The sequence below is a fragment of the Aulostomus chinensis genome, chromosome 13 (assembly GCF_037954235.1).
Source record: "Aulostomus chinensis isolate RoL2024-O1b breed Wild chromosome 13, RoL_Achi_v1.0, whole genome shotgun sequence".
NCBI classification, from domain to species: domain Eukaryota; kingdom Metazoa; phylum Chordata; class Actinopteri; order Syngnathiformes; family Aulostomidae; genus Aulostomus; species Aulostomus chinensis.
The window spans coordinates 18,399,191-18,424,957 of NC_141332.1; the positions used below are offsets into that span (position 1 = coordinate 18,399,191).

The window sequence follows — 25,767 nt, forward strand, 5'->3', positions numbered from 1 at the left end:
TTGTGGATTGTTAGCAAAAACAAGGCAAACAAAAAAAAAAATTGGGGCTGTCAAGACTCGATGACAACTTTAAACTGAATTGTAGTCAAAGTGCATCATATTGTCCTTTACGTCATTGCCTCTTCCATTCAAGCCCTCACCAGACAGGTTCTCACAGTGCTCATTAAGCTCATCGCCGCCAGGTAAATCTCTCCATCTCACTGTACATGGAGTCATGCATGTGGGGACATTCCTGCGCTTGCATAATGCGCCATAGACTTAAATGGATATACTACCTGGATTACTATTCTAGCTAGCCCTCTGCTGGCTAACATCTATGTGGATAAGTCATCTAGCAGTGCAGCCAGGTCACACAATTGGCACCAGTCAAATACTGGTGCAAACAGTGCCCATCTACCGAGTAGCTGCTAAAATTTGAACATTCACTCATCATCTGGCTGGTGGGCAATAGTTAATTTTGCACCCTGTGTGTTTCTTTTTGTTAACGGTTGTTTGTAATAACCGTCACAGCCAGAAGATGGAGACAAACATGCCATACTCCAGTTTTAACACTTAATACATGTTATAACCATTACACTGTGGGACCTACCTGTGAAATACTCTCCAAAGTCTTGCTCCAGCTTAACCGCCTTGTCAAAGACCTTATTAGCCTGCTCGTATGTCTGCCTCTTATTCATTTCCCTGGTAGAGACACGTTTTGGTTACTATCACACATCATCTGACACACTGCTGTTATCTGGTTAACAATATTTATAGAACTTACATTAGGGCTTCAATGGATTTTGGTTTAATAAAGATGGCGATCGGATAAAGTTGTGCTTGCTGCAGTCGTTTGATGGCATTCCCAGAAACGTCCAGGATGCAGTGTTTCCCCTGCTGACACCACAGAAAGATTCCCTAAGGATTTTTCTTAAGACACTTGGCAAATATCTGCTTTCCATTAACAGCTGTACCAATATACCTCTGAAATCCCCCAACCTGACCAAGAAGGTTAAATGCTGCCATTCTTACCCTTTCGGCCACAGTTCTGACAGACAAGATGCTCGTCCCATAGAGGTTCTCATTGAACTGGCCTGCCTCAATGAATTTATTATCTTGAATGTCTTTCTCCATTTGCTCCCGCGAGGCCACAAAGTGGTAGTCCTGGCCATCCATCTCATTCTCTCGCCTCGGACGAGTCGTATCTGGAGAGGGGAACGGAACAAGTTTATTTTGGTCACCGTTGTTATATTTACGGCCGTGTCTGGATCTGTGGTGCTGGCGACTCACGGGGTACACAGGAGCCAAACTTGTGAGGAAACTCGGAGATGAGGTCATCATTTACTCTGTCTTTCATCGGGCCCAATATGATCACAGGTCTTGTGTAGTGGACTGGAGTTGAGATGAGGGAAGCAGGTCAGGTTGCATGTACACACTCACAGATAGGATTATGTCGAGATTCTAGATTGTATTCCCTCCTCTATAAAAAAAAATCACTCACTTTCTTGTCGAATGACAGGCTCATAGGAGAGAATCGTATCTTCCTGTCCCTCTGTAAGACAAAAAAACAAAACAAAAAACAAGAGCTGTCAGAGAACCGGACTTGTGATGGATCCCATTTAGCAACATTCCCCTTTCCCAGCAAAGGCTTCACATCACAACAGAGACAGCCAACATGTTGACCCCCAGCTAATGTGCTTCTGTTCCTGTTGAAGTCAGAACAGTAAAGTGACAGACAAGCTGTTAGAAATTTAGCTCACGAGGACAGAGGTACAGCTGATTACTGTTAATACTGACAGATAGTGAGCTCTCAGTAGCTGCGACAAGGCTATCGATACATTAGCTACATGACAAGGAAAATTTACGTGAGTTAAATTTTTCAAAATGAAGAAAATCTTTGAGTGACAAACTGCACCGATGATATTTTGAACAGAAACAGAATCAATTATTGCAAGCATTGGTATCGAAATCCGCAGCACTCGTGTGCTTTTGTTTTACTTCAGTTTTCTCTGTCAAGGTCTTACACAATGTTACACCTGATTCCAAGTGTGCAGCATCCGCATTTATCTTCTGCCTGACTGTAACGAGGTGTAAAACAAACCAAACAAGAACAGAAGTGATGAAGGTGACTCACTCGAACTGCTTTCGCTGTCACTTGTGTTGGACGTCAGGCATTCTGGAAAGGATAAGAGCACAAGTTAAAGATTATCTCAAAAATAACCCCAGCTAAGGTCCTATTAAGATTGTACTTTTTTTAATAGACAGATATTATTTTCCTCTGCCCAAAGAGGCATAGGGAAAAGATCCCCATCTCTCAAAATCTCTGCCTCTGAAAAAGAAGCAGAGAGAAAGCAGAATTCCTGCTTTGTGCAGCAGCCATGCTTTCACAATATTAGGGAAGTGGTTTTAGGTGCAAGCAATAGGAAATTAAGTGTTTCCTGCGGCAACATCCCAAATGACCCACAACTCCCTTTCTAATGTTTCCTATGGTTAGATCTCATATCGGAAAAGACAAAGAAAACATACAGGCACAAGAGGGTCCACAGGAGGGGGACGTGTGCTGGCTGACTCTGAGGAACTGGAGGGAAAGAGTGTTTCCAACCAACCATAGCAACAACCGGGTCTGGTGACAGGCATATTCCAGCTCTGTCACATTATCTGACAACACTCTACAAACATTTTGTGTAATGACCCCTTGAGACAGACAAAATTAAGTAACTGGCTCACTCTCCCTTGGGAATGTATATTTATGTACTGCGAATCTAGGTAGGCCTGTGTGTGTGTGTGTGTGTGTGTGTGTGTGTGTATGTGTCCCTTAAATGTGTGTGGCTTAACATTCCCAGCTGGGTCTGCAGTGACAAGGCATTTTTTTTTCTCTCTGAGGTCAGGGGACAGCTGCTTGACACAGTACAACCACACACTTACTCAAACTCTTTGATCCATAAAAGTCATCGCTTAACCCTGGGAAGTCCTAGGTGTCCCGACAGGTGAGAGCAGAAACCAAGAGAAGAGAGCAGACAGGAAGAAGAAGAGGTTAGTGATAGTTGGGGCAGAGAGGGAGAGGAGAGGTGTGTAGTGCTCGCCAGGCCCACTGTGCTGTCCTCATCAAACATTCAAAGTAAGCCGTAGTCTTTTAAAGACGCCGGCCCAATCCCATTTATGTGGGATTTGGACCTGTGAAGTGTTGAGTCCAGACAACCAGATTCTTCTTCTTGTGGGTCAATGCCTGACTGAAGCCCTGACTGACCAGGACTTCTACAAGGAGGAGCATCACAGTGTTAGAATGCCTGTGTGTTAATGCAGACAACACACACAGCTGGCAGCACACATACACACAGCTGGACACTCCTCTGGAGCCCGTAGACAGGCGCACAGACACACCAGAGAGACCCCCACATCTCCAGCTTGGTGCTGGCTCAGCATGTGGAGTTTCTCTGGGACAGTGAGAAAGGGATGAGAGTGGTGCCATCACACACGCCATCCCTGGAGGTGAATGGAGAGATGAGAGCTGAGAGACAGAACTGAAGCATGAAGGGGAAAGGACTAACCCTAACACCCCCCGCCCCACCATAACCACAATCACACGGCTGGTACTCACGTTCAGACTCCACCAACTCCTGCACAATATTCTCCTTGCTCTTGTAAAACGGGAACTTGCGTGAGAGGTTGAAGCTTTTTTTGCGCTTTACTTTGACTGGCTGCTTGTTGATGTGTGGGTGAGAGGGGGGGAGGGGGGATGAGAGGGTGAAAACAAAAACATAATGGGTTTCAATGACGGTACTCTACACCCATGCAAAAAACAAATGAAATGTAAACAAACAATACTCATTAAATAATGAAAATGAGAAGCATGTAATGGGTGAAAATGAATGGCGTATCAATGTGAAGGAAACCAATTTAAACATACACCGCTTTCAATAAAGTGAATCTCGATGCATTATAGATACAGATTACATTACAGCTGATTTATACTTCAGACAGATACGTCTCTGACAAATGTGTGGACATTCTCTAAGAGTGGAGGCTACAGAGACCTCTCGTCTCCACGGAGCTTCTGTGTAATCTATACAGTAATATGAGCACTTTTTGTGCTCGCTTCAGTGAGCAGGTGCTGGACCCTTTCCCACACTCAGGGGGAAGTAGGCCGTCTCCCTGGGAGCCCAGCAGCAGCTATGAAGACAGCCTCTCTGGCACCAGGGCAGAGCACCGCTGGCCCTCTACACTTACCCTATTAGACTCAATCATGCCTGTCCTGGCATGGAACTTGACTGTTTTTAACCTGGCCCGCTCCTTCTTCTCCACTCTGAAGAAAAGGGAACAAAAATTAATTGAGTTTACACAAGAGAGAAGATTGTGTGTCTTAACAGTGGCATTAGCCTATAAATGAACAGCAATTGTACCTTTTCTTGCTTGGAATGACCCCAATCTGCTCACTCTCTCCATGTGGCGTAACCAGCCTCGCCTGCCACCACTCATCGTCAGACGCATTGATGACATGGAGGATATCCCCGTAAGAGAAACTCAGGCCTTGGCTGGGCAGGCAGCTGTCCCTCGTCCGGTCGTAGTCAAACAAAGCTCTACACACACACGCGCGCGCGCTTTGGTTACAATCTTGGATTTGTGTGTTCCACATGCAAGGACATCAAATAAAAACAGAGATGTTTGAAGACGATCCTGCAGATCAGTTTCTGGGCAGATCCTGGTACATGTTCATAGGTTGATATCAGCTCTAATAAAGCTGATCAAAGTCCAATGCTTTAGTTGGCACTATTCTACTGTGGCGTGTCCCCGACAGCCTTCTGTTTCAAGTGGAGATCACAGCTGGCTAGACAAGTGAAAACTGTCTGTGTGAATGTGAAATACTATTTGGGTGAAAGAGTAAGTAGATCAGTTAGCAGCATCTAATTTCAAGCTAGCCCTGACCATCACTTCTCTGGTTATAAGATCACAAGTGTCATGGTGTAACTTGATCACAGGGTCTATGCTCTGTCATAGTTTGATAGGCTTCATCCACCACTGTGTAACACCAGTGTATACTCATCAGTGGTGGGTCTTAACCTGTGGTTGCACTGGCTGTGTTGAATGCATTGTTTTGCTTTGGCACAATGCAATACAGGGGCTCCACAGCTGGCAATGTTCGAAGTTAACCGATGCACGTATGAAAAAAATTGAGGAGTCTATCATAACTGCAGTACCAGCCTGTTCCAATTTTATGATTCTTGTCTTTGCTGATATCGACCAAGGTTTTACTGCTCTCTACTGCTTCTCCTCCTCCTGGTACCACTATCATAGCCCATTGCATCGACACCACAATGGTAATGCGATGGCAGAGTGCTAATGCATTTCCTTGTAGGAACTGAATGAACTTCCATTGGTGAGCAGCACATTCAACGTAACGCAGCCTTAAAGTGTGCTACTTAAGGCAGTTAGCTTGGTTGGGTCATGCTACAGAGAAGGCCAGGTATGGCTCTCCTGCATCACGTCATCTATTTTTGTTACACTTAAAGTTGCTGTCATATAGGGAAGTGACTAAACTTCTACTCAGAATATGTGAACATTTAAATGCAAATATGAACCTGACACAGACGCATCACATTAGACCAGCTCAATAAAAGAGAAAATGTGTCAGAACATATCCTGGAAAAAGATGAATACTATTCCCGTACCATGGTGTGCCACTTGGCATTTCTAATTGTTATTACCACATACTCTCTCACCACAAACATACAGTATTTACTGTCTGTCACTATCTAGTAAGACAGGAAAAACACAGTGATGTCTTAAGGTACCTGCTTTTCAGGTTTGAAGCAAACTTAATCTACAACTCTATGTCTACAGGTTGTATTCTGTACCATGGTGCAGCAGACACAGATGCTTTGGTCAAATAGCTGCTCTGGTCTCTACACAAAAAAGTACTGCTCAAACACTGAACAGCAACATCGTCTGCTCTACTTGCAGCCTGCTCAACCCTCTCTAGCCATGTCTCCCGTCTCTTTGCAGCAGCTATCCAATCAGCCATCAACCCACAAAAACAGAGGGAAAAAATGGCTAAAGGGCCCTGCTGACTGAAACTGCAGCTGGCAATAAGTAAAGAAAGAAAGCGTAACTCTTGATGAAATCTGTTGGAAGCTTATCTCCTACAGCTCTTTACTGGGAAATAAATTCTCTTTTGACATGGGCTGACAAGTGATCATCACAGTCATAGTCTAAACAGTGTTAAAGTACATGTGACACTGTTTTTTTAAGCTCACCTTCCAAGCTTAACGCCTCCACATTCCTGAGGCTGGGCTGGGAGGACATGGCGGCTGTATCAGCCGTCAAAGTAGACAGCTTTTACAACATTACTGCGGGCTTAGTCATCCACTCAGGAGCAGGCTAGGCTCTACATGCCTCATAGGGGGGCGGTGTAAAAAAGAGGCATCCAGACTGGCAAAGAGTTCGCACTACCAGGCACCCAATGAGTTAACAACTTAATACTTTCAATATTTCCTGGTGCAGTCCTTCCTGTTGAACTTAAGCCACACCAATCAAGTAATGTAGCCATTAAGCTTGGGTGTGGTCAACCACAGTAGGGCTGTTGCAGAAATATGATGAAGCCCTTGGCCTGCTGTTACATCACCCAACACTGTAACCTTGATCTTGTCCTGTGACCCGCTACATAATGTGAACACAAAGACACCACCTGTTTTAATTCCTAAATGAGCCGCCATTCCTATTGGCAACCTACCAAGCATGTCACACTACAGGTCACTCCAACAAGCTCCTGTGTCAATCTACATTACACAGTCTCATTGTGTATGGACTGAAACCAAACAACATGTAATGCCTGTATGTCAACTTTTTGATAGTGATGAAAGGTATGAAGAGACAATAAAAGATCTACGAATGCATGAGTGATGACAAACGTGACTCATTTAGAAGCAGCTTTGTTGAATCTATAGATAAACTTTGCCTGCTTGACCTTTTGAACTTAAATGATTGCTTGTTCATTGCTATGGCTGCAAAAATTACCGTTTCTAATCTGCTATAATCTGTTTTCATCAGAGTCTGACCTATGACCTTCCTGAGCAGCAGCATCCATGCTGTCTATTCATGGCTGGGTCTTTCCAGATCTACTGGAACCTGGGGTAATAGAACATGATCCAGACAGGTCCTGGGTCAGATTTTGGGTCCTCGGGTTCAGTTGGACAGGTTACCCACCACAAGTATGCAGCACTTATGTGCTAGTAGAAGCTTAAGATACCTGCCTTCAGAGCCTTTATGTTAGATATAAAGTGGGACCACGGTACTGATTTGTCATTTAAGTCCTCTTGCTTTTCTTACCCCAACACAAGCCAAGGTTCAATTTGAAAGGACAAGCAACAATTTTTTTTTCGGTTCCAAGACAAGAGCACAAGTGGAATGGCCTATAAATGAAAGAAAAATGCTGTAGCAACCACTTTTAAATAATTCCTTTCTTTCATTTATTAATTTCAGCTCAGTGTGTCTCTACATTTTTTTGTCATTTGTGAAAGATGTTTTTCTTCCTCTTGACAGACAAACCTAGCTTAAATTGTGAGCCAGAAATCACAGCGAAAAAGCAAACCTTCAGCTTGCTGAAATGCTGCACCTCTAAAACAAGCATGCTCTTTGATTACTATTTCTATCCTCAAATATTTCAACTGTTTTGGAATAAAATTACTTGATAAATACCATACAAAACACTTGTTTTGTATTTAAAATAATTCATCATCTAGAATTTAAATGTTTCGACCCATTGTCCAGAATTGAATGTTATCCTACAAACAGATTGGAGAGTAGAGTCATGTTTTATCACTTAATCCATGTCATGCTGTTGTGCTCTCTGACGGCTTCCAGGCTTTATTCTCCCCCACAGGCAGGTAAAAGCTTATTATGCAAGAGTTTATTATGACTACACACACAGAAGTTGGTGTTATGAGTACAAGAGGTGCATATGTGTGTGTCGGAGCTTTACCTGACATAGAGGGAGCGTTTCTCACTGGTGCGCAGGGAGCCTGACCCTGAGCTCATGCTGCTGTTCATCATCTGCTCCCTCAGGTCGTGGATCTTGGACTCAAAACGACTATACTCTGAAACAAACAAGGACACAAATCTTAAGCATACACTCAGGTTAGCTAATGTTTATTTTCCAACCACCCACTGTCAGCTCAGCAACCATCGATTACCAATATGTTGTTTGTTTGGAAAGAGTGCCTGGCATGCAGGGGAACCCCTGCTCCCCATGAATGAGAGAATATAAATTTTCAAACTTGGGAAAATTTTCATAAAACACAACCAACAAGTCAAAGGACCTAAATGAAATGATTTGCCACTTTAATAAACACAGAAGAAACCAGGGGGAATGCTACTGGATAATCAATAGTTACAGATGCTGATATTACCCATATAGAAACAAGTTTCTGATACCCTTATTTTATACAAACTGAAAAATACATGGAAAAAATGTGAATTTGAAAGAAATGTTTACATTTTTTCAAAAACATTTGGAAAAGACCATAAATACTGTATTTGCTGCATGTTTATACTAGCAGTTTTAAGTTAGAATTTAGCAAAATGGAACAGCAAATATCACTGCAACATGGTGCCCTGCTATTAGAAATTTATGTGAATTTTGTTAGAGATAGTATGTTAACGACCTCAAAGGTGTTTAATTCAGGTGGAGTGCTTGACCTCTGACATCTAATCAAATCATTCCTGAGGTATCACAGTCAAGCCAATGAGACAGACAGACACCCTGATAACAAAAAGCTCCCAATCATGGCTTCTACCAATGTGGAGGCATTGAGAATTAAATTAAAATGAACAATGCCTCCGCTTAGAAATAAATACAGGAGTGGGGACAACACACTACACTATTAAATTACCAAGCTGCACAACTGCAAAAACGTTTATGGTAGTTCTCAAATATGATGTATGAACTGATAGTAGAATCTGCACAATCAGGCCCAATTCAAACAGCCAGTTCTCATTCCTGCATGCTTCGAAAAGTGTTTTTACAGGTTAACTACAACTGAATTAGCTAAATAAAATCACTGGGACAAAGCCGATTGCCAGTATATCCATTACCAGTCATAACTTCCATACTTGATCCTTTCTGGGCCCTGAGAGGTCAAGGTGGAAATACTACTGAACCTTTGGCAGAAGGAGTCTAAAAGATACTGGAGCCTGTCCCCTTGTTTCACTAGACAATAACTGGAAATCTCAGTTAGTGGTGCCATGATTCAGTGAATCCTTGGTTTGATTAATGACCCTGGGAGCAGATGGTTAATCTCAGATCTCCTTTACACATCCAGTAATATCACATATCAGATAATTGATTATACAAATTAATGAAGTACAACATGGGCTCTTTAGTGTGGTTAAAAAAAGGGAAGACCTCCAACAATTTTGAATGCATAACAATTTGTCATAGGCGCATAAAAACAGTTGTTGCTCAGGAGCAGAGGGATGATGTATGAAACCACCTGGACTGTCTCATTAAGAATGCTCTCATTAGCTGGCTGCGAGCACTGAGCTCTGCACCCAGGCTGCTGGAATGAGCTAGGCCACCACACAGTGCACCGACAAACAAACAGACTGACAGACGCAGCTAGAAAAGCAAGTAGGCTCACAGGTGCTCATGTGATCACACAAAGAAGGCGTTTGGGATCACAACAGAACAGCACTGTGAGCAACCCTTTTGGTCCTATATTAATTACGTGGTAAGAACAGTGGAGAACAAGGTAGAGGAAACTCATGATAAGCCAGAAATAATGACAGCACATATCTCTGTCGTTATCCTAATTAACCTATAAAATAACCTGTGCCAAGAGAATATCATCCATTTTTATACTGCCTTACTTTATGTGTTGACTTACAGCTCAATCATAGCTGGCAACACTCCTTACAATGTTAACAACACCAGAGATCAACGTCCTTTAAAACAAACTGCTACTTCTATAATGTTGATTAAACCAAAAGTTACTTGAAGCTCCAGAACAGATGTAAGGACAAGATTTAGGTCACTGATCTCTGACCTCCTGCCATCTTCACCCTGGGCTCTGCACAAAGGGTTAACAATACAGCACAATGGAGTTGCAAGGTGAGGTAACCGGACACTGCCTGACTGCTGGTAACCAATAGCAACGCCCTCACACTCCAAGGGACAGCACATGAGGAAACAGCCACTCAGACTTGTCCACTTAGCTCTCAGGCACAGGGGAGATGGGCGAATGAAGCAGGAGAAGCAGCAGTTTGGGAAAGGAGGGGCCAGGGGACAAGACAATGAGTTGCTAAATTGAGAAAACAGTCTTAACATGCTGCTTCACAATAGTACGACTTTGGTCGTTGGTGAATATCTGTGCTGAGATCGTGGAGAACAGGTGGTAGAGCTAAATGCCTTGCTGGTTCACATTTCTGCCCTCCAAATGATTCATCTATATACTGCAGAGATTCAAGCAGAGCAGGAAAAGCCATGGACTGGAAAGTTTGGATAGAAATCACAAGCTAAACTATAAAATGTTGCCAAACCTTGATAATCAGAATACAGGCTGGTCTTTACAACTTGCTGTTTGTATTGGACAGCTTATGAATAAAATGAACATGTAGGGTACTTAAAGGTTAACTCATTCATGCATCACTGACAAGGGCTAGAAGAGACTACAAAAGCTCTCCACACACACACACACACACACACACACACACACACACACACACACACACACACACAAACACACACACACGTGCTGGCTTGGCTCAACTCTGTATGGCACGTCAGCACAGCACTACAGGTATTTGCGTTTCCACTACAACGGGGCCACCGGCTTGAAGGTGTGCCTTTAACGGATGGCTTGCTTGTTATCTAACAGCATTTAAGTGACATTCCACTTCAATTTCCTTAAACTTCGTCACAATGAAGTTTCTGATTTTTCTTATTGCATTTGTTTGTTATGTTATTTTCAATATCGTCGCATTTTTAAAATAATTGCTTAAGTCATTTTTCCAAGTTTTTCAAAACACAAAAACTGGAAGAAAAACATCATAAGGGGTCGATTTAAGCAAAAAAACAAAAACAATTTTGTCCAAAAAAATGACTTCGACAATATTTTTGGAAGGTGACGATATAAAGCAGCGAATCGTTATGGTTTTCGTAAGTGGCGACTCAACATACCTCTCATCTTGAAAACACATCACATCCCTGAACGTACAAACAGGAACACAGAAATGTCACCAAACTCTCCCTACCTACAGAAATAGTAATACTACTGGAAATATAAACAAATCTCTGTGGTTTCCTGCACTAACATGAGTTTAGTCCCACAACACACATTTGTTTTTTGTTGTTTTTTTTTGGGGGGGGGGGGGGTGTTGGAGCGGGTCCTCACAGGTCGGATGTGTTTGAGGAGACGGCAGTACACACAACCAACATGGAGGCAAGTTGATCTCAATTTCAGAGCAGGTTCACCTTGACTTGACACACTCACCATAAAACTGACCACAAAAATGCAATTCAGCATGGTAGAACAACCAAAAACACAGATGGAAAAGCATCACTGCAGTTTTATTTAGAACATAATCATGTCTACCTGGCTAAGATATTCATGTTAATATATTCTTGACCAGTTCTACTTAAAACAGTAATTAATTCAACATCAATCACTCGTTGACATCCTCATTCAAAAGTACACCTTTGAAGTGCAGAGACAATGGAAGCCAACAATTATGATGAACATTAAAACAGCCTGTTAAGGCACTTAATACACAAGAGTTGGCTTATATTTTTAGGAGTGACCCACAGGAAGACAAGACAGCTAATAGAAAGTGGGACTCTTCTCTGTCTCTTACTCCCACTGCATGTCCTCATTAGTTGTACAGCTTTTTTATTTTTTGGGGAGGGGGGGGGGGGGGGGGGGCGACGACGACGATGGCTTCTCTTTTGATCCAGTTATATAACACAGCAGGCATGTACTTGTAATGTGAGAGTGTGTTATGTTGTCAGGGATAGTTGAGCTGGTGATCACACAAAATCCTTCATATTTATATACTGTAAGAGGAACATACAGCTAAGCCGATTTTAGCAGATGTCTATCAACTTTGGTCAGTATGAATAGTCAGGTGTTAACATCTGCTCGGGGTGCAGGGAGTTTAACTAGCCTTTTCCCATTTCCTACATGTAGACGTCCGACTTGATAGCGGGGCAAGGCAGCATTTGGATGTACCCCTCACTGAATTTAACAAGAGAAACTCGATACTCCTGGAGTTGTCTGCTAGTATTTTTACATGATGTTAGAAAAGGTCAAACTACAGTGTTAGTCTGACTAAAACTGGATTTTTCAGAAAAACATCTTACAACAGCTTGTCAGTCCAACTGAAATCATACTTTTCAAAGCTGGACTAACATGCTCAAATCATGTGGTTGGGTATCTAATTACTCCAGCATGTGTACACTTCAATCGTCCCCTAATCTGCCTGGCATTCTGCGCACATTCAGTATGATCCACAACTGTGTTTGACCTGGAGGTCAAACAGCAAACAGTCAAGTGGTTCATCATCACGGGCAAAACTACAATAAAAGCAAAACATTTCTGGACGGACGAGGATACTCTATGCTGTTTCAGCTCAAGGAGTTGTCCATTTTTCTGTAAAAGTCTTTGAATTTAAGTCCTCTGTTCCAGAGGCACGCTGATTAACTTATTTACATACGCCAGGGAAAAAAGGTGAACCAGAAGAAAGTTTGACTGACACCAGCAGTAAGGGGGCATACCTACAGCAGCCATTCTAGAGATGGACATACTCTGGTGAATAAACCAATTTCATCCTTGATCCTGTATACTGAGACTACAACAGTGGTCCCATTTAATGGCTTAGAAATTGTGAATGTAAACTCCCTGCTCTGTTGAGGCTTCCTGTAGTGGTCAGTGCCGGCCTTCCAGTAGTCAGTGCTGGCCTTCCAGTAGTCAGTGGACACTGGGATCCTGGCCCCTGAGAGCAATCTACAGGCAGTCGGCCCAAAATTAACTCATATCTATTCCCCCTGACTGACTGACTGACCATCCCTGTACACTCTGGGGTTCTTTCTGCACCAAACCCTCAAGAAAAATGTCCCACACACCAGTTAAGGATGTCAGCAGAATTACTGGCAAGAGATCTTTGGTCACATGGGGGGATACAGGAAGTCAATCATTTGCGAGCCCTCGACTTGTGTGTTTAGAGTAGTTAAACATTGTACACAAACAGATACGTGTCCTTCACTGGGTTACAAAAGGGACGTGGGGCTGAAAGCATGGTTTGCTATGGAAACAAAGCTTCCCTTCACCCCACCACATCATTATTCAAGATGCTGCTGCCTGATTTGTCTGGCATGCAAGACAACAAGAACTCACACAGACAAGAATGAAGCATTATTTCCATTTCAAGCATGTGTTTTGGGCCCGAGGGAAAGCCTATATCTCAATTATGTCAGTTTTGATCTCAGCCTCCGCCTATCTTAACTTGCATGCCATACACTAGGGTTGCCCCCTGAAAATCAAGAGTTGAATCATCTGTTGGAGACCTCTAAACTGGCATAAATTACACTAGGATAACGTCAAGATTTATTTAAATTTACAGAGAAACACAGTAGCCTAATAAGCTGTGGAAGACCTTGTCATTTCACAGCAGACAATGTCATTGATTTATTTTATGTTCAGTCCTACTTGTTTTTCTCTCCTCAAAAAACCCCCCTCAAATCTAAAGTAATTTGATTTCAATGAATTATTCTTTCTGATTAGATACATTTATCAGTTGTATTTTTATTGATCTTTTTGTTTAACAGTCAAATCCATTATAACAGAGAGGTACAATCATGTATTCTTCATTGGGTTTATAGGCATGCAGAGCTGAAAGCATGGGTATGTAGGGAAGATAAAAAATTCCCTTCATCTAAATTTTCGAGGTGCTTCAAGTGAGTCAATAAAAGGTCACATGAACAAAAAGATGCAGGTTCATTTTGTACCTGGCAAACTGGTCAAAAATCAACTTGCCTAAAGTTAATGTTTACTTGCCCTGTACTAATTGATTTTTTTTTTTTTAAATGACAGTCTAGTCCTCACTGTTCACACATGAACCTCACAAAGATGAGAAGGAAGTGAGATGGCTCGTTCCTCACAGGGTACTTCCAGTATCAGTTCCGGGAAAAAGCTCAGTGGGTTTCAATGCACAGTTACGGTCCTGCCATTTAAGCGGAATACTGTTATTGACCCAGCACACAAGACACGGAGAAGATTTGTGTTAATGTAGCATAATCAACTTCATTACTTTATTCCATAGAACGAAAGATTAAAACATATAAAAGTTTGTAACTATTAAAACACCGACTTCAAGACATTCAACAATTCCAGCTCACTTCTAGGTCTCTTAAGGACAATCGGCATTACTGAGCTATGATAATGAAGAATTAATTTAATGTCATTACTTGCATTTTGTGGTGGACATCAGTTTTAATCTCATCCTCCACCTTACTTAACTCTACACCATTTCAAAGAAATGCTTCCACCTCAATTCCAGTGACCTTGGAGGGTTATTGGACATTTAAGCCTCATTTTTTATTGAAAGAGACCAGAATATGAAATGGAAGCATGCAACAACCCATGCCCCATTCACATTCCTGTCATACCCCAACCTGAGAACTCAGCCTAGATCTAAGCTCACAATATCCTCTCCATTATTGTTACAAGCTTCCTGCAGCATGTTCAAGCACACATGCGCAGAATCACTCAACTCTGAGGAAAAGGTAACCACCAGATTAGCACCAAGAGATACATGTCATGACTAATGAAGCTGAAACCCCTCATTTTTAAGCATTAAAATACTGGCCTAAGTCTAGTGTAGCTGTGACACACGTGTCAAGTAAATATCAAGAGGCCAGGTCATGTTTCCAAGATAACACACACCTGTTTGACCACACCTGTGTGTCCCCACCTAAAGCTTTGTTACATAACAGTAAAGCAACTCCTTCAAGAGCACAAATCAAGCCTGCTCCTTAAAACTTATTAGATGACCCGATTGTCAAGTGAAATGTTCAACTGAATAATCACAAGAATGAATGGAAGAATGGGCTCAGATTAAATGTATGGTTTGATCAAACAAATGACTATATGATTAATAGAGTTGCATGAGGGTAATGGTAATTAAACAACAAGTTGATATATTTCGAGTTTCGACACGAATTCTTTGTTGTCAACATGGTTATTTGTTGTTTATTCATTAGCTCAGCTTGCTAGCTAATCGTTCTACTGCTTCACAGGGGTGAAAATAAATTTAACAGTCACAGATTACAGCCCCTGAAAGCCGCACACAGACCTCGGTGGAAAAACTACCGGCAGAGCAACTTGTTCAACGTCGTTTCTTCCTCGTCTCACCTCCAGTTGGATGAAACCGTGGCGATTACTTCGCTTTCACAGCCGGTAGATTCTTCATCCAGCCATTAGGGAGTTGAAGCGGCTTCTGCTGTGTTGCTGCCGTTGTGTTCGAGCCCATCCCCCATCCACACAGGCTGGTAGACAGATAAAAGTTAGGAGCTCGAGTCTCGCGCTCTCCACCTTGGTTCTCCGCCTCGTGGAAGTATTCCCTCAGTGCCGTTAATGGATGTAGAACTCGCCCCTTACGCCTGGTATCTTCTTCACGGCGCTGTCCCGCAGTTTCGTTCGGCGAACAGCGGCCCTTGCTGGGGTTCAGGGCTGACAACGGGGAAAGGCGACAGCCTTGGTTTGCCCGCCTTGTAGTCGGCTGCCTCCACTCTTCTGCCTGCCGCCCCTGAACCTGAATACCTCCCAGAGACAGCCAATCCGGAGCTCTGCCCTCATTAGCAGCCTCAGCTCGTCGGCGTCCAGGCAGGCAGGGCCAGCCCAGGTAAATCTGACGTTTTATTTCTCTGTCAAAGGTGTAACGCCCCGATTCGAAACGTAAGGTATTTAAAGCAATATAACTCCCAGGAGACAGGTTAATACAAGAATGGGCAACGTTTAAACAGCAGAGGCTGAGCTTTCCTGTCTTTTAGTCAATTTTTCTTGGCAGGTTAAAATAGCACGGATTATTTAATGTCCCATAATGGAACGAGTCAGTGTTGTGATGTGGCATTCATGTGGTGATGGAATAATTGGACAAATGAGAACCAGGCTACGAAAATGGAATACCGCCAGTACGGAACAACAATTAAGCAAGTCGGTGAAAATCGTATGCAGGGACAGGAACAAGAAACAATCTCGATGTTGATGTAGTTTTGTTATTGAGTTGTATATTAACGTTAATTTTTCAATGTTTAGCTTTATGGTCATCATTCACAAGTGCAAACTGTTTACAGTATTTTTATTAGCTCAGTTTTGTTACAGTCTCTTCTCAGTAATGAAGAAACAATAATAAATCCTTTTCAAATTCACGCTTGTTTTTCACTTAACACAAAATGTGAATATAGTCCAAACTTGCTTTAATACAAATTATATTAACATTGGTACATTTTGGTGTATCAGACAATTCCCAGGTTTGAATTTAAGAACCATAAATCATCCCCTATTTCCTGTGCGCTTCAGTATCACTTGCATACTGTAAACTGCTCTTAGCAGAAGGTTTATACCATGAACTCTTAGCAGTAGAATACAACACATCTTCTTTCTAGCATCCATGCCGTTTCTAGTTCACTCCTTGAAAGTACATGAACACACTGACACAACACACTGAAGTCCAAAGACGACTTCTCAACTTGGGAAATGAGATTATCTGAGGGGCAGGTCAATGCTACAATAGTGCATTCATACAGCTACGACTGTTCACAAACAGGAAATATTGTTGCTCTCAGGCAATCTCCACTTTTCTACCACCAGAATACAGAAATGTGACCAACATGCATAGGCCTACATCATCCATGTAAATAAAATGAAGCTCAGGAGGTCAATATTTCAACTGCTTTCTATCCACTACGGAAGAGTGTGACCTAAATTAACAATTAAGGTACTTGTTTAGGCTCAGGACAAGTACATTTCTCATCTTTCAGTACAAATGCTGACATGCTATGTGAAGTCAAACCACGTTCTTCAAGTGGTACAGTCCTCCCTCTTTCCAAGCAGGTTATTCAGATTCGACAGTCGTTCAGTGTGTTCTCCCACCTCACAGGATGGAACTGTCCTACCTCCCTGGAGATCTCTATCAAATCCTTCCTCCCTGGTAATTGTTCATGTCTCTGAAAGTTTCTATACATGTTCAAGCAGTGTTGACATAATCAGACATCAGGAAGCCTCATCTGGCTACAGACAACATCATGGAACTGATTTCAAGAGCTGTGTGGGACACTCTAATCCAGTTTTGATGTGTGAACTTTGGGCAATGTTCCTTTAATATGATTTATCAACAACACTGAATTGTGAACAGTAATAATACCAGATTTACTGCATTTCATTTGCTAATTCCTTTGCAACAATCTCATTTTACCACCACTACTATCTTTATCTAAAAAAAAAAAAAAAATCTTATATAAATTATGACTCCATCATAGGAGTGTACACAGGAGGTACATGGGAGGTCAGTGGGGGCCAGTAGAAAATAAATCCACCACACAAGGTCATTTTGTCATTGCCGAAGATTATGTTAGGAAATCTTAGTTAAAAGTGTGATCACTCCTTCCAGACCATTAACACTGGAACTCCAGGGCCCATTTTAGTACGATATCATAAATGTGCGCTATGAGAAAGCCAGCCTCACCTTCAGGCCTGTACTGAGCAATAATGGTAACAGTCTGTCCAGCTCTCTTCAGCGCCGCAGCTGCCTGCTCGTGTGTAGCGTTCCTTAAATTCACTCCGTTCACCTGTAGAAGGACAAGAGAGAAAGAAAATGTGACCTCACCATAAAGCTGTGCTGTTTGTCTGGAGATCTAGAGCAGAAATAAGGAACTTTCCGTTTTAATTATTTGTGATTCCTTCAATGATGAAAAAAAGGTAGGTTAGGCTTTTGTGCTCTTGTTTTGTCTTTTGTCCTAAATCCAGCACACTCCCGTTCCATTACAGAGGTGCAGTTTCAGCCCTGTTTTTTCAGTGAAACTGTATGTGTTGATCAACAGGACCTACCTTTTAAGTTCAACTGATACATGCTATTTCCAATATAACTGTCCTAAATATGTCTGATCTCAATATTGACCAAAGGAGATGACATCACATTTTTAAAGCTTGACATAGTGAGTTTGTCATTTTTACTTAAATATTATCAAACACAAATTAAAGTATGTTTAAAGTATTTTGTTTCATTGGTTGTAGTTTACAGAACTGCGATAAAGCAAGTTGATATGGGAAGTGGCGCAGGAATTTGATGAGATTATAAATTATGAAATCCAAGTCAAAGGATTTAAATAAGTAATTTAATGGACACTACAGAGTCCAGCCAAGCTCCCTCTGAGTTGTTATGGATTTAATGTCTTGCTCAAGGACATTTCAGCAGGACAGATGTTCGCTGGCTTTCTAAGCAGCAGGCCACCTTAATTCTATCATCATTACCGTGACAGTAGGAGCTGGCTGTCAATCTCCAAGCACGGCCTTGAATGTGTTGAGTGTGTGCAAAACAGAAAGCTGGAGGTGGAGATACTGACCGAGAGAATCCGGTCACCCCTCCTCAGCTCGCCGCTCAGGTCCGCCGGGCCTCCTGCCAGGATGAAGGAGACAAAGATGCCCTCTCCATCCTCGCCGCCAACGATGTTGAAGCCCAGGCCTGTGGAGCCCTTGTGCAGCAACACCTTCCTCGGCTCCCTGTCGAACAGAGTCACAGTGTCAGGGTGAAACATATAAAAGAGAAAAAGGAGAGAAATAACCAAAAATAAATAGGGAATTAAAGAGGGACTTTCAGCCATCTTCTATTCCTTTATTAAATATATGATCCCAAAATGTCGACTGTATCCAGCTTTTGTCCTGAAGCGGACATAGGCAGATTTCTGCAGGCACAGACAGAAGAAGAAGAAAAACAAACATTCTGAGACCATGAAATACAACTTCTTCTTTCAGAACAGTAATTTGAGCTCACTTGTTTAACTCAAATGAATTAATTTAAGGCCCCAAGGAATAACTTTTCACCTAAATGTAGTTATTTTCTATTTTTGATCAAGTTATGCCTTCTGCCCTTGAACCAACCAGTTTAATAGGTGTAGCTTGTTCCCTCAGTTTTATTAAATTGTGGCCACAAGGTATTATTTGTTTCTTAAATTTAGTTGTCTTGTTTTTAACATAAGAACTTGTACCCACAATTTGATTAAATTAAACAGGGTATAATTTTTTCCTTTAATTCGGTATTCGATATTTTTGAACCAGTTATATCATGGTCATAAAAAATATATTTTATTTTTCTCTCTGTGCCCACAAAAATATCTCTCACTGGCCATGTCAGGGCTCTGTTTTTTTTCCCATATTCTTATAAATTGTTGTAAATCTGCAACAATTCCTTCAACGAATACCAAAAATAACAATCAGAATAATAATCAAACACTAATCCTCCTGCTATTAAAGATAATTTGCTTACATGATAACATTTGAATAAAACTGCTCTCTTATTACTACATAACACGCAACAACACAGTGGGACCCAGTAATATCCACTGGCTATAGGACTTCTAATCTCATAGGTGTATTCATGTGTGCACACTTTTAACACCCACTCATATTAACGTACACAGACAAAATGAGCCACATCCTGCTTGACAGAGCAGCTCAAGCTCTGATTTAGCTTTAGCCGCTATGACTCATCCTCCAGCAGCGCTTTTCAGACTGCCTCAGATGCTTGAGAGGCCAAACCGCTGCTGTGGTCCAGCAAAGCCCTCTGAGAACACACTTCACACAAATGCAAACACTCACAGTCTAGGAAGCCCAGTGCTGGCCTCCCTCTTTGCCTCTCTCACTCACTCACTCATACACACGCTCGCACACACACAGATATACAAATGCACACATAAAAAACGTACATGCATGCAGCCGCACACATTCCATCCTTACAGAAACACTGCATGGTTCTCATTAGTGGTCCAGCAACAATTCCTACTCAAGCCCTACTGATTACACTCGAACGTGCTGTTAAGACTGTTTTCCCAGTGATGGAGGCATTCTAGACTTTCAGAATCATCCCCATGACTGCCTGGAAAAAAAAGTTGATTATTTCACTGAAAGAGAGGGTGAGCAACAAGGACTTCAAATAGTTCAACTTTATGATCATGAAATACTGTAAGATGCATCAACATGAATCTTGATCTGGAGGATCAAAACATTTCTGTATTTTTTCCCATAACCTTTAAGCAAACCACAATTTTTTTTTTTTTTAAGTGGCTGACATGCCTGCAGTCAAATGTTTCGTCCCAGTTCTATATAACACCCAGATCTCCACGGTTACCTTAAGTTCCAGACCCGGCGCTTGCTTCTGAAAGAACATTTCCTAACCGTTCGTTGAGGCAGACTCCTCACCAGCGACATGGAGGATGAGATGTTGACTGTGAACATGGTGGCTACGGTACTCAGCTTAGCATTACTCTTCGTCTCTTCTTCCTATCTGGTCCTCCACTGTGAGGGGCTGGAAATATGTTCGCGGCCTATCTCATTCCTGTGTGCTGTGATGAGAAACAGCTCGTCTCTTAAGGCTGTCACAGCACACTCTCCCAATCATCACTAGCGAGTCAAGGCTTAACCCTAACACACCCGCGCAAATCACCGTCCTACAGTGAGAGGTCAAAATCCCACATCTCTTACATCTGGAAATGACCACATCAGGAGCATCAGAGGTTGTGAGGACTGTCCCTTCATCTCTATGGCATTAGGTTCAGCCCCCCCTTCAATACATCACACTAACATTCCACTTTGTCAGCTTGGCCCTTTGGAGACTAGACAGACAGTTTCTCTGTAGCTCCTTACTAATTTGTCCAAGTGTAAACTAACACAGGAGCACATGAACTTTCAGGCAACTTTGATTTTATCTAATTTTGTAAGACAAATAAATCTTTATTTGAAAGGGCTCTCCATGAGTGTGTGACAGCCTGCACCTCTCATGTGAAGAATAAAAATAGCTGAGATATTATCAGGAAATATGTGAAAGAATTCCAGCAGATTTGAATACAGCCCTCGCTGCCTATCAGCAGACCTGCCACCCTCCCTTCCCCCTCAACCTTTTTATCCATTACTGGAATGTAAACAGCTGTAGCGGTAAAAACCCTTTCTCTTTCTTTCTCTAACTCACCACCCCCACCCCAGCTATTTTTTCCTCCTTGTCTGCCTCAGTGTTTTGGCTGAAGTGGTTGCAGCTCAATCCTAAAGCTGTGAATGGATATCTGGACTGTGGGGTTCAGCGGGTCATGCTGCCCTGGACTCAGCCCAGTAATTGGCTGTGCTTGGCTGATTAATGGTGGACACTGCAGATGGACGCCATTTTCCATAGACAGACACTATCTCTTGCAGCACTTTGTCCCTTTTTTCCCCAAATGGGGGAGTAGTGGTAATACACATTTCAATGCTACTTCTTTTTCTCTGCTTCATCCACAGATTTTTCCTAACTGCCTCTTCTTCCACTTGGCCTGCTACTTTCCTTTAATTTGACATTTTCTTCACTGGTAAGGTAATAGTCTTATCTCATGCCTCTCACCATGACTAAAAATAAACATGGAGCGATGACACTAACACCCAAGACAAGTACTCAGCTGAATTTGTGTTGATTACATGTATTTTGAACTCCCCTGTTTCAGCTTCAGTAAATCCTTCCCAGAGGTTCAAGTGTGCTTCATTATCGATGACTGAGTTGACCAGTCAAAGTCACTGATTAGCTCAGACTCCTGTATTTACCTGAGCTGTGCTCCAAAAAAGCAGCTTATCTAAAAGCTCTGTTGTGTCTGTCTAACAACTGCAATCATGATATAAGCAGCATAAGGAAGATGCTTGCTGTCACTGCTGCACACACATATGTTTACACCACACATGCATGCTAAACAGAGAGGTTTTATCTCATGTTGAGCCCACGGAGACAAGGATGCAAGGCAGTTATGCTTTCACCAGAAAGGGGGTAATATCAGATGGCGTGGGGTGGTCGGGGCGGGGGATGCGTGGGTGACACAATTGAGGTGAATGTGCAGATGGGCAGAAGTCCGGTACAAGCTCTGACTCATTCCTCACAACCAGCCTGTTCTACTTCTGCAGGAAGCCTGTGCTTACTATAGCATCCATCTAAAATAACTCCTCGCAGTTGGAGCCAGTGGGGATGCTGCTGGGGTTGGATGGAGATGTCTGTCAGTCTGATGGATGCTCATCTGCTGTGATTGGGATCAAGTCAGCTTCTCGTTTTATGATTATGCAGCAGACATGACACCCAATTCTACTGAGGGCAAACAGGTGCATGTATACTCTTGGTATGCAGGCTGCTCTCATTTGCACTGATGATTTAGGATGTATACCCATAGTGTCTTAATTGTGAATTGTCTTCAAATTGTGCTGTGCTCCTATGTGTCAGCACGTTACAGATGTCTCAGTGTTGAATATGTGATGGGTGCCGGCAGCATGGGTGATGAGAGGGGTAGGACCTGAGTGCATGGCCTGGTTTTTCCAGCGTACAGATGAATCATGACGGCTGCAGGACTGTCTGCTGCCACTGGTGCAGGCACACACTCCCTGTTACATTTATGGTAACAACAAGGCTCAATGTTTATTTATTTACATATACATAGCAGCAGGCAAATCATACCATTGCTGCAAAGCACAATGTCACATTGTGCTCTTCCACCCTCCTGTATTGTCTTTTAAAAACCACGACCTGCCTCTGAACACAGGCGAACAGCAACACTGAAGTCTGTCTTTCTCTCTTGCATACACACGCGCGCACACATACACACACACACACACACAAAACACATATTGGCATCAATGCGTGGAATATGCGCGAACACAAACACATAACATAAAAGCAATGGCTCACACAGAAGCACTCATCCATGAGGTGAGGCATGATGTAAATTAATGAAACAAACAACTGCACTAACAAACATGAGACATTTGCACATTCTTAATGCCAAAAAGAGACAAAAAGGTAGGTGTTCCGATAGATATTATGAATATTATCATAGTGAAACTAGCTTGGCTCAAGACAGAGGCTTATAGATGCCTCCTGACAGATGGAATTGAGCAGCTTGTGGGAGCATGAAGCCCTTTCGGCTGCACTCCTGTGGAGATGTGTTTGTGAAGAGCAGGTATGACTCCATTTTTAACCCCGACAGGCAGGGCAATGCTGTTTAGATTCAGAGATGCAAGTGGATTAGTAGAAAATTGATGGACAAATCATGACTAAGGCCTCTGTAAATACGATGAATAGAACAGAAAAACAGCATACACAACAGTGCAAGATTAAAAATAGACTAATTTCTTGTTAAAGAAATTAGAATTCATATGAGGTCATAAATTATTCAGAATGGCTTTATGTACGTATGGCATATGAATGTAAAAAGCAGCAAGTGAAGCGGCATAGAAACAGTGTGATAAGAAGACGAGGTGGGGAAACACTTACATGCAAACAGAGACAGGGAAATAAAAGAGATGTTTGAAAATAAGATCTCTACTCCCTGCCATCCCCTCCCTCCCCTAACTTTTCTGTCCTTTGCAACCTTTTCCTCTTCATCTATCTCTTCTGTTTGTGCACAGATGTGGCACCGCTAATGATGAGGCAGGTGGCCTCTGTCCCTGCTTCCTATCTGATGCCAGATCTGGATCCTGAGCTACAGAGAGGTGGGTTAGCTAAGCAAGGCATGATGGACTAGGTTAGTACCTGCCAGAGAAGGGGAGTGGACCTTGGCACAAGGGAGCAGGGGAAGGACAGAAGCCTCTGTAGAGGGCCTGGGGCACCTTGCTGTCCCCAGGTTTGTGGATGACACTGTATATTGGTTCAGCCCTGTTGTGGGGTACAGGAATCACAGTGAACGGGACAAGTGTAGGACACAAACAAAGCACACATACCAACAAAGATGCGACATATGCACATACAAGTTACGAAGACAGCTTACACAAGGACATTACAGAGCCACACAACGAAACTCTCCTCCAGTAACACATTTGACTCTCCATCACACAAACACCAACGCCTGCATGCTGTCATGCACACGCACACACACACACACACACACACACACACACACACACACACACACACACACACACACACACACACACAGGGGGAACACAGCCTCCTCCCCAGAGCTGTGGGTTAAGATGACTCAAGACCTCGAGGGACACTCCAATCAAGCCTCTATGAATGCTACTTCTGATCCACTACTTGGATAGGAGGTCAAAGGTTAAAACACAGTCATAACAAGAACAAGAAGAGACAAGAGGCCTCTCTGCAAAGCATTTGGTCAGCGCATAGACACCACACACTGCCCAGCTTTAAAGACACCATCAGGACCCTGATGAGCTACAAAATGTAAACCGAGCAATTGTTTTGCTTCACAAAAGCCTTCATGAAGGAAGTTTTTCCACTGTGTGTGTACATATCTCTTAAACCACACCACGCTATTACAACACCCAAGAACAGCAACTAGAAGGAGTTTGCAGCAGAATTAGAATTTCATTTTATGTAAGTTAGGCTGTTTTTCCACTTATAACAGAAGAATATCTCCGAGCGGAGTGATCTAAACGCTATCACTTTCACGACCTTTAGTCACAGAGCCAGCGTGAGTATGATTAATATATGGGGGCAGAGTCATTCATGGTAGAAACAGCCTGCCACCTACCTTGTGAAATCTTCCTCCCCAAGCATGTGGCGAGGGACTGGCGAGTACCTGGAAGGGGTGACTTGGGGAGGCGGGTATGCTGGCTTAGGTTCCATTGCCCCCATGTAGTTGTGGCTGACGTGGTTATCCACCATGGTGGGGAAGGCTGGAGGGAGGGCCAGACCAATAGGGGGAAAGAAAGAATGATTACATTACATGCACAAGTGCAACACTGAAAAGTATTGACATGAAATTTACCTATTGCATAAATATTTCCTTTCCATAGCTTTGGCCATTATTTCCATCCATCGGAAATAACCATGGGCCAAGGAATATAAGTCAAAATTATCAAGATGTGAATTTGAAGTACAGTTAAAAAAATAAAAAGGACAAATATATCAATCCCAGGTACCACAGGCCAGAGTGGAACCATTAACCACTAACTGATGGGTTATAGTCATACCATCTCAGCTTCATTTTCTCCTCCATTTACAAAAAACCCCTCTTGTTTTGGCTGCGTTTCATGGTTATTGTGTAACAATATATTCCAATAGTATAAAGAACATTTAAAATATATGAACAATGTTGTTACTGAAGATATGAAAATGGCCAAAGAACATAAACCAAGGTTTTATGAAACCATGTTATCTTTTAAAACGAGGAAGAAAAACTGTGATTTGCTTGTTCATTGATTAAAATCAAAACAGATTTTTCATCTGCCAATCATCTTCACTAAATCCCATAATAGGACAAACTATGCATGATTACAACAGACAAATCACAGGCTTGAAAAACACCTTTATCCCCTGAATTTACATTCTTGATGAGCGCAACAGAGCAAGATAAACCAAGCATTTCAAATCCACATCATGTGATTGAGGTTAGAGTGAAGTTAAATCTGCTTGCATAAATCCGTACAACTAGGAACATTCAAAGCATACGATAAGCCCCCCAATAGCCCCCTCTGAAACTAAATCACTGTTCTGTGGGAATTGGAGATGCTGCAGCTCAAGATCGTGGGCTCTCATGAGCAGGTGGGATGTGAGAAACCATCCACA

At 42.4% G+C, this 25,767-nt stretch overlaps 1 protein-coding gene across 5 annotated transcripts in view; it reads right to left on the minus strand.

Annotated features, from left to right (window-relative positions):
• dlg3 (discs, large homolog 3 (Drosophila)) overlaps positions 1-25,767 on the minus strand; it is a 79,309-nt gene that overhangs the window by 3,257 nt on the left and 50,285 nt on the right. Inside the window, exons 11-23 of one of the 5 annotated variants that reach the window (XM_086221835.1) lie at positions 24,731-24,891; positions 18,587-18,743; positions 17,710-17,812; positions 7,955-8,069; positions 4,380-4,556; positions 4,207-4,282; positions 3,578-3,677; positions 2,114-2,155; positions 1,481-1,531; positions 1,270-1,371; positions 1,012-1,184; positions 764-873; positions 590-681 (exon numbers count right to left, since the gene is read on the minus strand). In XM_086221835.1, coding sequence (XP_086077961.1) covers positions 590-681; positions 764-873; positions 1,012-1,184; positions 1,270-1,371; positions 1,481-1,531; positions 2,114-2,155; positions 3,578-3,677; positions 4,207-4,282; positions 4,380-4,556; positions 7,955-8,069; positions 17,710-17,812; positions 18,587-18,743; positions 24,731-24,891 — 1,459 coding nt within the window. Of the gene's footprint in view, positions 1-589; positions 682-763; positions 877-1,011; positions 1,185-1,269; positions 1,372-1,480; positions 1,532-2,113; positions 2,156-2,904; positions 2,951-3,577; positions 3,678-4,206; positions 4,283-4,379; positions 4,557-7,954; positions 8,070-17,709; positions 17,813-18,586; positions 18,744-24,730; positions 24,892-25,767 lie in introns of all 5 variants that reach the window. The other 4 variants (XM_086221838.1, XM_086221834.1, XM_086221836.1 and 1 more) reach the window with 4 other exon arrangements.